Genomic DNA, 18,851 nt, shown 5'->3' with positions numbered 1-18,851 from the left:
GCAGTGCCGCATTTAACCTGCTCCCGGATCGAAGAGGTTGAGAGACCATAGACAACTTACAGTGGGCCGCTCATGTGGATGCTCCATAAATAATTCTCTTCATTCATGATTTGTTTGAACACAACCATTGTACACGGCAGCTATCACTCTCTGTCTCCCTCTCTCTCTCGCTCCCTTTCCTTCTTTCTCTCTCTCTTTTTACTCCATCCACTCTGCTCTCATTTGTCGAGCTCTCTCTCTCTCTCTCTCTGCTTACAGCTCCGGCTCGGGCTCTGGCTCTGGCTGAGAGGCTGTGGCATCTGTTTTCTATGACAACGGCAGTGGCGCAGCTTTGTCTCGTGCTGGCGTTTCATTCTAGAATTAAGTGCCGCCGCAGCAGGAATCGAAAAATCCCAGCGTCAGGCGCGCTCCGTGTGCCTCCAGAAACCCGGAACCGAGACAAACCGAACCGAAACGTAGCGGAAACGAAGCTAACGTGAATGTGTAACGGTATCGGCAGCATTAATTGCAATACAACAAAAACTGAAATATTTCAAATATTCAACAATAAAGAGAACACAATAAAAATTGCTAGTAAATATCAAATAACGGTATTTTCAAGTTAGCTGCACTAACGGTTGCGCTTTCGTCGCTGTGCAAAAAAGTTTACAAGAAGCCAAATCCCTGCCCTACAAAAACACACACATACACACACACTCACACAGAGGCATACGCATTATTTTTGGTGTACACACACGCATACAGACGCACGGTGGTTTCCTGTGTAGGCGCTGCCAGGTCTTCGGCGTTGGCGTTAGCGTCGGCGTTGGCGTTGGCGTCGGCTTCGCATTTGGCATACATAAAGTTTTTGTGCTGTCCGTTAGAATTCAAGAGCCACAGCTAGCGCTTAACGGTAGCTGCCCCAGTGTGTTGGTGTGCGTGTATATGTGTGTGTATTTGGTCAGTAAGCCAACAAAAACTGCGCACCAAACAAGCGTAAACCAGCAACAACAAACGTACAAGCAACAACAACATTTTTGTCTGCTTTGCAGTTCCGCTTGCCCTTTCGGGGTTGCTGCTGTTGCGCCTTTCATACTACGCACTTTCGCACACACACACACACACACACGCACATATACACACACGCAAATACGCAAAGCAGTTGTGGCGTAGAAGGCCAAATGCGCAGCAAATGCAATTGCCACGCCCCACACCGCCGCCCCGACCCGGCAACACAGAGTGACTTTTGACAAAGTTTTTCTTTTCCTGCGTGTGCGTGCCTGTGCGTATGTGTGCGTGTGTGTAGCTGTAACTTTTGCATTTCTAGGGATACACAGGATACACAAAATGCGCGTTAGCGCTATAAAGTGAAGAGCGCCAACAGGAGGAACAATAACAAAAGCCAACAGGCAAAAAGAACAAAGGCGAAAAATATAGGAGCAGGGCAAAGGGCAAACAAAAACAATTCACGGCTCGAGTAAAGGAATTTGAGTGCACAGTGAAAATACAGAGAAAGTGAGAGAAAGAAAGAGAGAGAGAGAGAGAGAGAGAGGCAGACAGGAAAGGGGTACAGAGGAAACAGCAGCAGTAACAGGACCAGGACCAGGAATAGCGAGCATGGATAGCTCGCCGGATTTGTCGCTGTCGCTGAAACTGCGACGCGGCTCCAGCGACTCACGCGACAATTTCTATATGGACTTTGCCCAGGGCATCGATTCGGATATCGAGGAGGTGGACAACAGCAATACACATCTGGATGATGCGCTCGCCTCGAGCTCTGGAATCCAGATGGCATTGCCGCCGCCGTTGCCCACAGTCCCGTTGAGCGAGGAAATGCTGCTGTTGGTGGCACCGCCACCACCGCCGCCGCCAACCACGCTGCTTGGCCAGCCGCTGCCGACGCTAACGGAGACGGATGATATGCCGCCAACACCAACGCCGCCGCCACAGCAGCAGCTCAGCATGGAGGCCAACTCGCCGCCCGGTTCCTCCAGCAATTCTGTGCTCGAACTGGAGCTGATACCTCCGCCGCCACTGTCGCCCATGGATGATGCCGGACTGCGCACCGATGACGACGATGGTGAGGAGACAGACGATGCCGAGGAGGCGGTCATTGAGCCACCAGTAGCTATGCAGCTGCAGCAGCAGCAGCAGGAGCAGGAAGATGCTGCCGATGCCGATGATGATGATGACGATGACGAGGAAGAAGAAGATGAGGATGAGGAGAAATCGACACCGCCACCACCGCTGCCGCCATTGCCCTCGAATCTATCGTATGTGCAGGGCAGCGTCACGCCCCCTTTAACTAAGTCACCATCGACATCTCCATCTCCGCCGGCAACGCCGCCACTGTGCCCGGAGCTAAACATCTGCAAGATGGTGTCGCCACCAGCGCAGCACGTAAGTCAGATACCTCCTCTAACGCCCTCGTCCGAGAGCGAAGAGGAGTCGCAGCCGAATTCCCAGCCCATTGTTAGGCAGCAACCCCAGGGAATGGAGCAGGATCAAGATGAAGAACCAGGACCAACCCCAGGACCAGACCCGGAGCCGGAGCCGGAGCCAGAGCCGGATCAGCAGCTGGTAAGCGGTGGTCAGCAGTTGGCCGCCGAGGAGTACAGCAGATCTCTAGACAATGAGGATGAGTCAACAACGATTACCACACCGCCCAGCAATGGATACTCGGCATCCTCGATAATTGCACCACCGCCAGAGCACTTTGCCGAGCTGGACGAGGACAGTCTGGGACGTGGCTTCATACCGCCACCGCCGGCAGGTCTGGAGGATATCAATGTGGATGCGGACGAACGTGATGAACAGCAGCAAGAAAATTTGCAGTCGCTCGACGTTGATGAAGAAGACCTAACCAAGGTTGAAACCGATGAACTGTCCATGGACAAAACATCGCCCAATGTGGGCGACGACGACGCAGACGATGCCGACGATGATGAGCCAGGCGATAGCATTAGCTCCCCACGAGCCGCCAGCATTGCCAGCGGTGGCATCATGTCCACCAGTGGCGCCATTGCAGCCATGGCCGCTGGCAACGCAGGTCTAGGGTCGCCCAAGTCAGACGGCCGTGTGCCCAGTCGCAGCGGCAGCCAGCGCTCCCATGCTGGCTCCCGCACTAGCTCCCAGCATGGCTCACGCACGGGCTCGCACGCAGGCTCACGGACCGGCTCCCGAACGGGTTCTATAGCCTCTGCTTCTGCCGCAGCCGTCGCCGCTGCTGCAGCCGTGGTGCCGGTGCTGTCCCCTCAAGCCTCGCTCAAGTCACAGACATCGCTCAAATCGCAGGCTTCGATCTCGGAGAGAAGTCCAGCGCTATCACATAGGTCATCGCAGCGGAGCGCCGAGCGCGTCAAGAGCCCGCCCGCAGGCGAGAGCGCACCAGCCATGCCCTCGCCCCCATTGATGCGCAGCTCGCCGCCCGAGCTGGCCAAGAGCCCACCGCGGCAGATGCACAGTCCGCCGCGCATAACAACGCCACCGCGCGTCTGCAGCCCCCCGCTGGTCAGCAGTCCACCAAAGCTGGCGGAGACAGCCGCAGCAGCCGTTGCCACAGTGCCAGTCGTGTCCAAGCAACAGGCCAGGTAAGCAAAGTGCCGCTTCAATGTTTGGAACGGGACACATTTCAACCACATTTAACTACATCAATGCCATTATTAAGAAAAAGTCGGCATGAGAAATTTCACCTTTTTTAAAAGAAAGAAAAGTCTTCCACATCGATAAGAGGCTAAATTTGTATATCGTATAAACATTTCTTTTTTCTATTGATCAAAGTGTTTCAGAGGGTCTAGAACAGCATGCCGCATATTTTTTTTAGAACTATATCCTTTTTAGCCAATGCGATAAGTGTGACTCAAGCTATTGATCTGTTATTATGATGTTTATGACTCGGATGCTATATTCCAAGAGATTAAATCTGTAAAATACCTCAACAACGAAGTTTAGGATTCGAATTCCCATGTACCATAACAATAATAACAAGTAAGAGGTTCAAGTCGGGAGCTCCCCACTAGGAGATACCCTGAACCCTCTTCTTCCAACATCAAATGCATATATATATTCTATTTTAGAAGCTATATGTCAAGTTTGGTGACTCTATCTCTTATTATTTACCAAAATTGCCCAAAAAACAGGATATCGATATCGATTCTTATCGATTGCTTGGAAACGGAGTAAGTTATCGATCTGCGCGGGAGCTAGGAGCACCTACATCCAAAATTTCAAGTCTCTAGCTCTTATAGGTTCTGAGATCCTTGCGTTCATACATTCGGACGGACGGACGGACAGACAGACGGACATGGCTAGATCGACTCGGCTATTTATGCTGATCAAGAATATATATACTTTATGGGGTCGGAGAAGCTTCCTTCTGCCTGTTACATACATTTGGCTTTCGCACAAATACAATATACTCTTATACCCATTTTTAATGGGTTCAGGGTATAAAAATAATCATAACATCCTTCGCAATAATAAAATGGAAGTTGGAAAATGTTATGAACTATTCATTACAACCTTCTGGCCGGAGACGAAGAAGAGATAATAAGCGGTTTAGGATGGCAAACTATTCGATCAACATATCTCATTTAAGTGTTTTACTTTGCTTATAGTGTGTCGATATTTAGGTCTCTCAGCCTCCTGCAAGATGCTTATCAAATGACATTGAGCTATGTTTCCCCAAGATGCAGCAGTCACAGTTAACTCTTCTTCTTGGCCGTAAGGCAACGCAGTTCAACATTCAGATGTTCCTTAAAAAAAGTTAGTCCATATGCTTGGGATATCGGCACCGATTGTAAGGACTAGCTACCCTCCATTTTGAAAAGTAAACTTGGAATGAGATTCCAGAGGAAGTTCCAATTCCAATCCGAGCTATATTGAATATGAAAGTATTCATGAATATATATAGTCAAATGTGATAGGAATCGAAATGGAACCTTGATGAGTGCACCATTGAGAGCGACTTTAAGAGTTTTGTCAGCCAGCCAGACTTAAAATGTCAGGTAGATTGCGTTTTCCACGCTTGTGTATGCAGTTTTCTCATCCAGTCTCCTGTTTTATAAATATATGCATTTCTTTTATCTTCTTCGTTAGGAATTGATATTTTGCGTTCCATAACTTTGGCTCTCGATATTAGTCTCGAGTGGTAGCTATCTATTTAAACCATCTGTTGGCTGTTGTGTCGCTCTGCTCTGGTTTTATTATGACGAGACACACACTCACACACACATACACATGCACACACCCTATACATTTGTTAATTGCATAAGCATTGCCTGGGCTCTCGACAGCTTGTTGTCTGCATCCATTAGTTGCTGTTAATAGCCGAGCAAAACTGTTTAGTTCGTGCACTCGACACTTGCCGCATGTTGCATGCTGCGCTTGTTGCCCGGGGCCTGTGTCTGACGCCTACTATCTAAATGCGCCATCATGCAGCTCGCAGCCTGCGCCTCGCCCGTAACATGGCAGCGTAGTCGCTTTTACACTTTGCATTAATTAAACATCACGTTTCCAGTGCAACAGCCTGACAAGTTGCGCAGGCATTGAGGCCGCACAGGGCCCACGCGGCGTATGCGGCACTTGGTTAATGCGCATACGCCATGTTGCCCGCAGCTGCAGATGCCGCGTAGATTGGCTCGCCACGAACAAATTGCGCAACAAAGAAGTTGCTGTAGGTTATTGTCCTCCGCTGCTGTCACCTGCTGTCGCCGGCAGGCGCATGGCCACAATTGCGGCGACACCTGTCCATTGCCACGCACCCCATATTGAAGCAGTCCAGCTCAAACCAAAATGGGTCAATTCAAACTTGCTATTGTGCTAGGCAGCAGCAGCTGCTGGCCACCCGGAAATAGCTGCCCATTCAGCAAGTTCATTCCATCGCGTGGTTTTGTTTGCCCAGACGGCAGTCGGACATTTCCAGGCCAGCGCGTGCCTTGTGTGGAATAAATGCCCAAGACTGGAATATTCTGTGAATGGGCATGTAAATAACGGCAAGTAAAACAAGCCAAATGGATACGTTACGAATGTTTTATGAATGCCATGCGACTGACCTGCGAATGCATTGCAAATGCTTTACGAATGCCCTTCGGATGTCTTTTGAATGACTTACGAATGCACTACGAATGGTCTACGAATGCCCTATGAATACCTTGCGAATCCCTTAAGAATGCATTACGAATGCCTTATGAATGCATGACGCGCAAGTTAGGAATACATTACGAATGCATTACGTGCACTCTGCAGTGCAATACAAATGCCTTTCGAATGCTTTATGGATCAGTTTCGAATACTTTACGAATTACTTAAACAATCACTACGAATGGTCTACGAATTCCTTACGAATGCCACGGGAGTACAATGATTGCATTACGAATACTCTACGAATGCATTACAAGGCCATACGAATGCGTTACGAATGCCTTACGAATGCTTTTAATTAGCATGTGAACAAACGTGAAGCACTCAAAATCGACAGTTGAAATGTTCAAACTTCTGTCTTATTCAAACTTTCGATAAGTTTTATGCACCACTGAATTAGTTAAATTTCCTCTGCTTGCTTTCATCTACAGCACTTTTCTGTGCCACAAGCACGTTGCAACATTTGTAGCGAGTGCCACATGCATGCCCGCTAACAACATGCTTCCGGCTTGGGTTTGGCGTGCGCCTGCCTCCTGCACAACCGGCACAACCATTTATGCAACAGCCGAGTTGCAGGCAGGTTAACAACCCCGACGAAACTCCATAAAGTATGCAGCACTCTATAGAAATCGTATTACAAGAGCGATTGAGTGCATGACCCACAGTAACCACCACCGGTAGGCAAAAAAAAAGAAGGCAGGCAGGCTGGCAGCCATCCAGATCGACTCCTGTGTCCCGTCGACTGGAAGCAAGCCAGAGCCAACCCGATGTCAAGGTTATTTATAAGCTCTGGCACAAAACTCTGCCACACTTGTTGCAATGTATGAGCTCTATGTACCCTTCATCCAAGCACCAAGTGCGGCACCATAAGGATGAGTTCCCGCTGAAGTGCTGTTGTGCTCGACAATATTTTCGAGTGCCAAGCGGATAGATACTCAGATTCAAGCTCAAACTCAAACGCAATCTTGAATCTAGATTTCAAATAAACAAATTATGCATATGAATCCATTTCAGTGCATTCATACTCAAAGGCAAGTTCGCTGCATGTGTGGGCGAGTGTGAATGTGTCTGCGAATGTAAATGTGTCTGCGAATGCAAATGAATGGCAGCCTGTAACAAAGATTCGTGTGAACAACCTCAGACAAGGCAGTGAATGAATTTAGGATCTTTGTGTCTATGCCTCCTTGAGATCTACTCGAGAAATTTACACTGAAACTTCCCTTTGGTTCGAAAATGCGCACAGAGACAAGTTTGTGGAAAATTGTACCTCCAAGTGGGGGACAACTGATCAATATCTGTTTGCAAAACCTCAAAAAGAACGCAGCCACTTAAGTTTCCTTTGTACAAGTGACGTCATGTGTCTATGAGGTTAGGTGTTTGCGTGTCGGGCTAGTTAGTGTGAAGGTGCCGGTTCAAATCCAACAGAAGTTCTTGGTTTGTTTTGTTTAGTTAATTGGTTTTTATTCACAAACAGAAAAACGTGCTGGCAGTTTGAGCGCTTTCAGCTGTCTGAGCGCTGGACTCAATAGTGTGAAGTCACCGGTTCAAATACAGCAGCTTTATTACAATTTATTTGAAGAGGCTTTGTTTAAGTATTTGATATATTTATAGGGAACCACTCGCTGTTTTAATTAAAAATTCATAGAGCTTCATTTAATTATTTTCATCGTGTATAGAAAATATTCGAATTTGGGCTCCTGTCTCGCAGCCTCATTTAGCCTTAATTACACGTCCGCCGTGCAGGAGTGCCCCAAATATTGAGTCGCCGCCCCAGGCCAGAGAGAATAAAGCGGGCAGCTTCGTCACCTAGCTATGTATCATATTTTATATATATATATACCTTTTACACACATATGCATATAGAGATTAGTTTCAATTGCCAACGTGGGCAGCCCCAGCTGCGGTTTTTGGAGGGGGTTTTTCATTAGTTCTTTTTACGTATACTATTTTTTTGCTGCTGTTATTAAGCACAATTTAGGCGCACACTAAACATTGCTAGCGCGTGGGAGTCTATAGACTAGAGAATTAAAAAACTGCTGGAAACAGCTGGTGACAATGACAATGGCACAGTTCATGGATTGAATGATTTAGTGGCCTGCAGCAGGCTGAGATCGCAGAAAACTGCAAGAGTTCCGGAATGGAAGCAGTACAGATCTTAGTGATCTGATTTATCTGTATAATTCGAGCTGTTTTTTTCTGCGCTTGAGTGCCACACAATGTCGACGACGACGACGACGCCTCGACGGAAGTGTCTGGCACCCGAAATGATGAGCAGTGGCCAACGGTCAAGCGTTCACATGGCACATAGCAGGCATTTAGTAATGTGCACATATATAATATTTATATATATATATATATAAAGCTGCTGCTTTACCCCATGGCAACAGCGGGTCCATTATTTAATTAAGCCACTGTTGTGGTTGTTGCGTCCAAGTGTGCGCCTGCAGAATATCTGCGCGAATCTGCGCTCACAGAACGGAACGGGGGCCTCATGCAAATCGAGTGACTGGCGGCGCATTCAGTCAATCGATGTCGCTCATCGCGACTGCGACTGCACATCTATTACGGGCATTATTAATCCAGAGATCCACATTCCATGCCTTCCATTTCCAGCAGCAGCAGCAGCAGCAGCATTGTCGTCCCGGAGCCACCGCTGGCCACGCTTAGTTATCAGGATGAGCAGAAGTCGCAGCTGCCCAGCTCGGAGCCCGTTTCCGTTTCCGTTGCCGGCACCACACCGCCGGCCAGCGTGGTGGTGACCAGCCAGCCGCGTGCCCACTTTACGAGCAGTCATCATCATTACCATCTGCCGCATCAGTTCCAGCATCCGCATCATCAGAATCATCATACGCACAGTGTTCGCGTGCCCACGCCCACAGTGCCGAGCAGCTATACACCATCGTCGTCGGCGGCATCAGCTCCGGATGGAGATGGACGCTCACCGAGCTATATTCGACGCGCAGTGCCTCTGGCGGCGCCAATACTAAGCAGCTCGCTGCTATCCGCTCCTGGAGAGGCTGGAAACGTGGCGGCAGCCGTATCGCCGGGCCGCCTTTCGGCACGTTCCGGCTCGCAGCATCACGTTACCATCGACGAGTCCAGTTTGCCGCACAAGAGCAATGTGGAGACCGCCGGACCCAGTGGCCTGATATTGGTCGGCGGCGATGGCGATGGTGATGGCGACCACGGTGGCGACAGCTCGGAGCCGCCCTCATCACCGGGCAGCAGCTCCGAGTGTCAGCTCAGCAATGCAGATAGGGAGCGACAAGGTGGCCAGCTGGCACTCATGTATCACTCCCATCAGCTGACCAACTATCCGGTGCTGCCGGCCATCAAGCGTACCCATCGCCCCTCCTTTGTCTATCCACCAATGCCGCGCGTCAAGGCGTAAGTAGCGATTACTATATGGTTAATATGTTCATTTCAGTCTTATCAATAACTTCTCTTTCATTCGCTTATCTATATCTGGTTGGCAGCGGCGATGCTCTGGCCACACTCTTTTCAGCACTCTATGGCAAACTGCTGGTCGTCATGGGAGTGGCCTTTCCCATGGCCGAAGTTATTTCCACCTATATACCACCATCCTTCTATGAGGTAAGTTTGTGCTTTCTCAATTATTAAGTTCATTTATAATTAATAGAATAACATGACAAAATAATGCTATATCCACGCTTTGCCTGTGGCTTGAACCAGCATCTTCTTTTTTTATATGCCTAAATGAAAGGGTCCTCAAGTTTACGTTCATTTAATATAGATGGGCTAAAAAAATGTATTTTGCATTTATTGTAATTCCTATTATTTGGTAGCCTTCTTAGGTAGTGTTTCCTTCCCTCTTTCACCAAAAACTTTTTGGAGGCAACGTTTCTTTTCTAGTCTTTACTTTGTTTTACCGCTACACCTGAGCTGTATGCAAGATGTTTCCTAATATTATTATTATTTATGAATATATAAATTCTGCTTTTATCATGTCTTTTTTTAGCACTCGAAGATTTGAGTATTTTCTTTCATCCAATCAGTTTCTCTTTGTCGTCTTTTTTCTAGTTTTTTTAATACTATTTTTCGCTTTTATGCTACCAATTCCATAGCTCTTTTTCGCCCGTAGCTTTTCCTTTAACTTTTTTCTTCCCTTTATCCATTCACTACCTTATGTAATTGCAACTTCCGGTTGGTGGATTGTTTTTCTTTCCTTCCAGGTCTACTATTTGTACTTGTACATTGGAAGCATGATCTTTCTGCTCTTTATGTACGCCACATTGCTTTGGGGACGTCCCAAGCTGCCAGTGCCGATGGGTAAGTGAGATTCAAAGGATCTGTGTGCAAATGAGATTAATAAATCTTTTGGCATTTGAAGCTTCTTCGCCCAGCAAGTCGGCGGCCAAGGTGAACGCCTCGGATAGCATGGATGAATCGGATACGGACAGCACCTCGACCCATCGCCGCATACCGCCGGCCATTCAAGTGCGCCGTCCGTCGTTGCTGTCGCCGCTTGGCAGGCAGCACCACTACGGCAGCTTCTATTTGCGCATGGGCGCTGTGGGTGAGTATTCAGCTCGGACTGCTTCCACCCACTAGTCGGGGGAAGGGAGGTTGATCAGCTGTTGTAAACCATTTGATTTGGACCTTGCAGCATTTGGCATTGGCAGCATGATCTACTCTGGCCTCGAGTTTGGTCAGTACTTTGAGCTGAATCCGGACACCAAGTGCCACAATGTGCTGCTCGCATTGACGCCGGCTACCCGCATGGCTTTCATCTTTATTCAGATGTACTTCATCTTTCTGAACAACGAGCAGATCAAGGTCTATCGCTACAAGATCATCGCACGCTTCGGTCTGATGCACATGATCGGCACGAATCTGGCCGTTTGGCTGAACGTATTGATTCAGGAGACAAAACACGAGATACTCACCTTTTACAATCCGGAAAATCGCACGCTGCGCATCTCGCATCGCATACCGGGCCACTCGCGCGGTCATGCTGTCATTGCTCCGGATCCCACGGCACATTTGCGTGTGCCCCGCGGCCTGAAGGGTCCCTATCAGATCTTCGAGTGCCGTCGCACAAATATCATTGGTACTTTGGTGCAGGACGCTTCACCTTTTCTATTCCCGTGCACCATTGAGTACTCGCTAATCTGTGCCGCCATACTCTATGTGATGTGGCGCAGCATTTCCCGTCCTCAGACAGCGACTCCACAGCGACCGGACATGATTAGCTCCCCGATGAAGCGTTCCCCTCACCACTATTCCGTGGACTGTGCACGCGCCCACAAGGGTCTATTTGTGGGCATACTGATCCTCGTGCTGACCATCATCTCGCTGATAATATTCTTTGTGCTAATCTCCCGACCGGAGTTTGTTGCTCTCGCGGTCACCGAGGTAACCATATGTGAGCTACTCATATATGGCACTGCGACCATAGCCACCCTGTTGGGCATGATACAGATTCGACATCTGCAGTACGATGCCTATCGCAGCTTCTCCCTGGATGACATCCTGCTGGTGGGCGCGCAGACGGGTTCGTTTCTGTACAACATCTTCACGGTAATCGCCGGACACTTTACTCTGCGCAGCGATGACATGCTGGTGCCTATTAATGCGCTGGCCTCCATTGTGCAGACCGCATGCCAGACCATGTTCATACTGGACGCCAGCCGGCGGCAGGCGGTCAGCCCGGAGCACATACGCAAGAAGCCGGGACGGGAAATAGTCACATTTATGCTGGTGGTGAATCTGGCCATGTGGGCGATTAGCACATTGGAGAAATCGCGAGCCGAATCGCATCCCATACAGCTGAACTTCTACGGACTCTGGGCCTGGACCATAATAACGCACGTATCCATGCCGCTGGCCATATTCTATCGGTTCCACTCGACAGTGTGCCTGTGCGAGATCTGGAAGCGGGCCTATAAGCTAAAGCCGGCATATATGTGAGAATTCGCCCGCTCGCGCATTCAAAGTATTGCGCAGCAGCAACAATTCTGCGAAGATCTCAAGACCAATCTATCCTACTGCTACTGCTCCACAACTCTGGCTGGTGGCGAGCTCGAGACAGTCGAAGAGGTGGACAGCGGCGGCGGCGGCGGCGGCAGCGGCAGCGGCAGCGGCAACGGTAATGGCGATGGAGACGACGACGCCAATGTCGACGCTGAAGCAGGAACAGATAATGCCGCTGATCTGGTTGCACGTGTGCAGCAGGACCAGGGGGAACAGGGCGGCGGCAGCGCAGCCAGCCGATTGGAACGGGCCCACGGCCGGGCGCTGTCGCCGCAAAGTCTCAACACCGATAAGGCCTTCTGTCCGGTCTACGTCATAAACGGCGAATGAGTTTACGCTCACTTTGAGTTCATTGACGCATTAAGCGGCCATGAGCTCAACTTTGTTTAGCGATTGAGCACCCGCAGCAGCAGCAGCAGCAGCACCTCCACCACCACCTCCACCACCACCAACACCCACCAAGCATAAGGAACCACTACGAAAAAGCAAAAAACAAAAACAAACACCACCCAACAGCAACACCCACCATCGGAGAGTCAACTTCACGACATATTTAGGCCTGGGCGGGTGCAAAAGTTATTTAGCCCAAACAGAAAAAACAGCAACAAGAAAATGAAAATGAAACCCAAAAACATATCCGCGAGTTGGAAAAATGGCAATGAAAACATACATATTTAAGATGTAATACATATATACATAGAAATCCGTATATAATTGCAGGTAAACCCTTAAAAGACATTCCTAAACGAATATTCCACAAAAATTGCTAAGGAAGCCCCACAAGCAATGTGAAGTCCTTTCTAATCAAAGCTGAAGTCTCGTGTCTAAAGAACTTGTGTGTGGGCATTTTTTTTTCTCTCTTTTTTTATGGGGTGGGCCACATTAACAGTCGAAATGTGTGGGACTTTCAACCACTCAGCCTAACACCTACTCTATAATTGCGATGAGGCGATGTCACTTAGACTTCTAGTTTTCTAGACTTAGACTTCTAGACTAAGACATCTAGAATCTCGACTGGGGGTTAATGGAAGAATCATTTGTTCTATAGGCAAATGGGCTAGTCTAGATTCTCATCTAGGATGAAATGGTAGAAGGGCCTCCCCTACAATCTCATCTAGGGAGAATTGAAAAAAAAGGCCTCCTCTAGAGGGATTATTTGATCTTTCCAGCCAACTGCAAGCCAATCTTAGTGGGCTGTTTAGCAAGGCCTTTCCATTCTTAGTGTAAGCTCTCCCCCTTCCCGTGTTCATGCTCGTATGTGTCTGTCTGTTTGTGTGTGTGTGTGAAGGTGTGTATGCATGGTTAAATATCACAATTTACGAATCGTTAATGATATCAGTTTAATAGATACCTACATACACGTATACCCATAGGTTAGTTCCATGTTTATTCACAATGGGCATCTTTGAGTGTTTTAAAATGTTGGTGTGTAGATGCGCCCCATATTATGCATAAAGTTAACATAACAAGTTCCATAACAGATCTTAAGAGTTGGCGAAAAGCAAGCAAAAGCAAACAAAACCAATTAAATAGCTTTTGCAATTCTGCACCATATTGAATTTCCATGACAGACCTCAACGAATCACGATACAGTTTTCATACCACTTATGTTCACTCTAAAGAGACTGAATGCTTATCCTCAATGACCAGACCGAAATTTCAACACGACACTAACGTAGCTCAACTGAGAAGCGCCGCGAAAGGCGCTGCCGCAAACGAGTTGTGAATCATGAAGCAAATATAGTATGCATATAACCTAAAGAGTTCGATTTAACAGTATACACGATACGACATGATATGATACTAAACATCATATTTGGCATTCGTGCAGTTCGAAAACGTTCTATATGGATATACTCAAGCAAAAGCATAATAAATACTAATAATAATAATATACAAGTAAAAATAAAGGATATTATCGTAGACGTTGCTGCGTATTCATAATTAAGTACATTGAAATCAAAATACATCTACTTGCATATTAAATATAAAGCGAGAAAAACATAAACCCCACCAAATGCGAGCGATAAAGTCAAACAACCATGAAAAGTATTAACTATATTATACTACATAGTAGCATAAAATATAAAATATAGTATATACATATACATATACATATACATACATATATGCCAATGTTCATTATCAACAACAGCTAACAACTAAATTTTTGTTGATATCAAACTATATATAATACACACATATATAATATATACATTCACATATATATAAATATATATTTATATTAAGTAAGATCATATAAATATTTGCCGCACTCTTAAGTAAATTTTGAATAGTTATGATCCCCTTATTGTTGAAATTCCTCGTTTATAAATCGTATCTCGTTGCCATTAGCCGATGAATCACTGAGTTTGGATTTGTTGAATTGAACTATTTCAATTGAGAACTAGATGTTCTATTGGCTACTATTTTATAAGCATTGAAATAATTGTTGAGAGCTTCGTTTACCCTTACTTATAGGTTCTTGTGATAATTTACTTATACGCATGCAAACATAACTAGTATGTCTGTGTGTTATTCCCCTCATTTACGAGTCCCATCACAAACGCATAGCTAAGACCCGCGAGTTTTTATATTAACTATTCAGTATTTAATAAGCTCAAACGATAGAAGGACAAATCATAAAAACAGATTCATGGGAATCGCATAAGAGACGCACAAGTAAAGCAACAACAACTAACTATGTAATCTACTTTTTAATACATAAGAGTAAAACACTTTTAAGAAATGAAAACCAAAATATTTTTTTTTTTTTGTCTACCATAAAGGTATAGAGCCTAGAGTAAATATATATATATGTATGTGTATGTGTGTAGGTGCAACTAAATGTTTAACAAACATAAGTTTTTATTAGAATATTCGTATTTGTGTACACTCCGCGCCCTCATGTACGAAACATTGACTTGTATATTTTTCAATGCCAAAGATTTTTTACTTAGCCTAAGTTCAAATTGCTTTCAATAAAAACTAACAAATACATATGCAACATAATCAAATATGCTAATGTATGTGTGATTGATTGATTTGAGTTCGTATTTGGAAGCAAGTCTGAAGTTTTATTGTATATTCACGTTATTAAAGCCGAAAACAGAATTTCCAAAACAGAAAAAACAATACCAAAAATTCAAATCAAAGTAATTTGAACTATATATATATATATATATATATATATATATATATATATATATATATATATACTTATATATATATATATATATGTGTGTGTGACTTAGTTATCTCAATTTTATATTCAAACTAAATTTTTAACTAGCATAACTGTAACTTTGTATGCATTTTCTTACATGTATTTATTGTACACCGACTTGGACACTGCTCAAAAACTAAAAAAAAACTATAAAAAATGAACTCGAAATAAATTGAAAACGAAATGAAAAGCGCATAAACGAAAGTGTCAAACCAAAAAATTGAAATGTATTTACAAGAGTAATAATAGTGTTTAATTAACTAGTTGCTAGTTTGCGAAATGAATTCGTACTATATTCAAAAAAAAAAAAAAAACATAAGAAACGTATTGAAGCTCCTATTCCAGTAGTCAAAGAAACAGAAATCAAACTAAATAAAAGTAAACATCAAAGTTATAACCATTTCATTAAAAACTTTTTTAAATTGCCATATAAAATAAATAAACATTTCAATAAAAATACAGATAATACATTAAAAAAAAAAAAAAAAACATAATAGTTGCAATTTCGATTAAATGCATTTGTAATTTTCAGCAAAGTAAAAAAAAAAAATACTGGAGTGCTTATACAACACAATCCTAAATTGAAATATAAATGTTTTTTTTTTTTTGTTTTTTAATAAAAAGTCATATATTCCTTCAATCTACCTTGTTTTTCTCTCCAGCAACTGAAGATTCGAGATTAATATAGTTTTATTAATATTAAATTAAGTTAAAATACATAAATATTTTTGATTAGTTGCAACAATTGGCTTAAGAGACACTCCAGTCCCCTAAGCTGATCATAGAAAGGCATTAAATATGCAGTAAAATTAATAAAAAACGAATTCGATTACGATGAAAAAGCACATTTGTTAATTGTTTCATTTGGGTCAAGTTAGCGCCAGCCAGCACTTCCGGTTCTCCAGTTCACTAAACAATTCATCACATAATTATGCCTCGCTGCGAAATGGGAGCAGCCCAGTCGTTGAGCTGGCAAAAAAGAATATAATGCAAAATACAAAATTGATATGCTCGCATTTGTATGTTCAAATGGGCATGTATCTGTGGCTCGGCGAGAGGCGCACGAACCGGTTAAGGGTTGCAAGCGCGCCGAGGATAGAGAGAGAGCCAAAATATTCAAAAAAAAAAAAAAACAGGAGACTTAAAACAAACAATTATGCGTATCTTTTGGAAACGGTCGCATCCCAAAAACCGTGGGCTCTGCATTTTGAGGGAGCTGCAGCATTCGAAGGTGCCACATTAATGCTTTCCCCATTTGGCTTACGCTTTCACTCCAACACACCTTCACTCCCTTTCTCTCGCTCCTGCTCTGTGCCGCCAGCCAACCCGCTCTCTGTCAGCCAGACTTGCCGTCTCGCCTGTGGATGCTGTGCGAGCTGCCCCTGATTTATGCTGCAGTTTTGTGGATGCTGTTTAGCCTATGTACCTATGCGTACTATATGTATACCATATACCAACTGGTTACCCGGGACTTGAACCACGCCCTGGCCAACTGAGCTGGCCGAAAACTAGGTTAGCGTTTCTGTACGTTTTTTCCTACATGTTTATTTATTTGGAATTATTATCGCCTTGGTTTTTTTGTTGTTGTTGTTGACTTACAAATACAAGCGAAGCGCTGGGTCTGGGGTCCTGCTGTTAATCCAGGGCTCGTTGAATGCTTCAGGACAGGACGAGTGCCTTGTTGGTTGTTTAATTCAATTAGTGTTTTATTTGGGGTACGACACACACACGGGCAAACGGACATATGGACACACGCACACCCACACAGCGAGGCCTGCAGCTTGACCATTGCACATGCCCCTGCCCCTGCCCCTGCAGCGGCCCATCCCCAGGCAATATCCACACCTATGTATGCCTACGCACCACCAACTACACCACCTACAACCGAATAGGCCACCCATCTACCCACCCGTGGCAACATTTATTGTGGGCGCGCCACATTGCAATTAGATACAAAAACAAGTTTACACAAAATGCACCCTGTTTGGCGGCAAACTTAAGCCAAGAGGTGAATGTCCTTTGCCTGATTTTACACGCATGCGCCACAAAAATCCCAGTTGGAGACTCTGCCACTGCCACAGCCAGAGCCAGAGCCAACGTTACAGCTAGAGCCACAGCCCCAGCGAGTAGGCGCAGCAGCAGCTGGCCTGCTCAGACTTTAATGTCCTGGCTCTGTCGCACCTCTGGAGCACTTGTGTGTCCTCATAAGCATACGCACACACCTGCATATGAATGTGTATGTGTGTGTATGTATTATTATCCCTGTGTGAAGACACGCATAATCACGCACAAGTACTAGCTCCTTATGGACCACAATCTCGACAAGGATTCTGCGACGCTTTGCCAAAGGTACCCAGGTTCACACCTAGCAACGGACTTTATGGTCAATCATCAGCAGCGGGACACGGTTACCAAATGTTTTTCTTTTTCTGCAGCGACTGAACCGAACAACTGACAGAGTGACTGTCTGGCTGATTGACTGATTCACTGACTGTTTGAGCGACTGATTGACTGAACAATTGGTAAGCAGCGAACATTCCGCACATCCCTAAGAGCCAAGTAGCTGTATGCGATGTAAGTAAATTCCACCCGCAACTGTGAAAAATGGGTGGAAAACGTTTGTATGAAGATTTTATTTCAAACCCGTTCGTGCATGTCAAAACAATTAACCAGCCTGGGCGGATATGAAGAACTAAGGCGAAAGATTCATATTTATTCAACCGGTTTTCAAACTATTTTCGAAGTACTGTTGATGGCAACTTTGTCTTCTTCATTCGATCGAACTTGAAATTGTAATAAATAAAATAGCCCAAACATTATTTACCGATGACAGAAAATACACTCTGCAATCAATCAAACGGATATGTGGATTTTAAAAATTTGGAGAAACAAATTTGGCCCGAGCAAGGCCGGGTAATTACCGTTCGTGTTCATGTTTATAAATAGTACAAATTAGCCTAAGTTGATTCTAGTATAACTGTCCCTTTTTATAATTTGTTCAAACACTTTGTTAAGTTTTGTTAAGATTTAAGCATTTAAAATGCTGAGAACCTTCCCGTAGACTTTGTAAAATGGACAAGAAGCACGAAGATTCGATGGCTAGCAATGGGTCCAGATACAAGGAATGCGAATCAGAGGAAACAGGCAGCTCAGCCGTGACGATAAGTTCTGGAAAGAGCTCAGAACTCAGAAAGCATGAACAATGACTCCAAGTTGTTCTCATAGGCAGGTAATTCATTATGTCTAGATGAATGTAATGTAAGCCCGAATCCAAAGACCCAACCAAGGTGTTCGCGATCGAAGTCACACTCGGTTTGTCTAGCAAAGTGCAAGATGGACTAGCCAAAGGTTAAGTGCAGGCGAAAACAAACTGCGTGACCTGTGAACTCCAGGCACGTATTAAGAAAAAGATCTGCATAAGCAGATGAATATTGCAATTGTCAAAGCTCGTAATAAATGCCGCTTCTTCCTTGTATCGGATACCCCATTAGCAAAAACGGAGATATCACGA

The 18,851-nt window shown here is 45.1% G+C and overlaps 1 protein-coding gene across 1 annotated transcript; it reads left to right on the top strand.

Moving 5' to 3' along the window:
- Positions 1-1,596: 1,596 nt before the first annotated feature.
- On the top strand, positions 1,597-12,056 carry LOC115764366 (proton channel OtopLc). The gene is made up of 6 exons (XM_030707329.1): positions 1,597-3,569; positions 8,734-9,507; positions 9,597-9,714; positions 10,314-10,410; positions 10,472-10,657; positions 10,748-12,056. The coding sequence occupies exons 1-6, from the start codon at positions 1,597-1,599 to the stop codon at positions 12,049-12,051; spliced, it is 4,452 nt and encodes a 1,483-aa protein (XP_030563189.1). The 3' UTR covers positions 12,052-12,056.
- Positions 12,057-18,851: the final 6,795 nt, after the last annotated feature.

Source organism: Drosophila novamexicana, unplaced genomic scaffold (assembly GCF_003285875.2).
Source record: "Drosophila novamexicana strain 15010-1031.04,08,12 unplaced genomic scaffold, DnovRS2.1 tig00000820-arrow-pilon, whole genome shotgun sequence".
Classification (NCBI taxonomy): Eukaryota; Metazoa; Arthropoda; class Insecta; order Diptera; family Drosophilidae; genus Drosophila; species Drosophila novamexicana.
The sequence above is the reverse complement of the archived record's forward strand: the minus strand, read 5'-3'. Positions and strand labels throughout refer to the sequence as shown.

What these genes read in the sequence shown, in the direction of transcription:
- LOC115764366 (XM_030707329.1), top strand. Translation starts at nt 1,597, where the DNA reads ATGGATAGCTCGCCGGATTTGTCGCTGTCGCTGAAACTGCGACGCGGC. An exon ending in GTGTCCAAGCAACAGGCCAG is followed by an intron (nt 3,570 to 8,733) that starts GTAAGCAAAGTG and finishes TTCCATTTCCAG; the next exon opens with CAGCAGCAGCAGCAGCAGCA. An exon ending in TACCACCATCCTTCTATGAG is followed by an intron (nt 9,715 to 10,313) that starts GTAAGTTTGTGC and finishes CTTTCCTTCCAG; the next exon opens with GTCTACTATTTGTACTTGTA.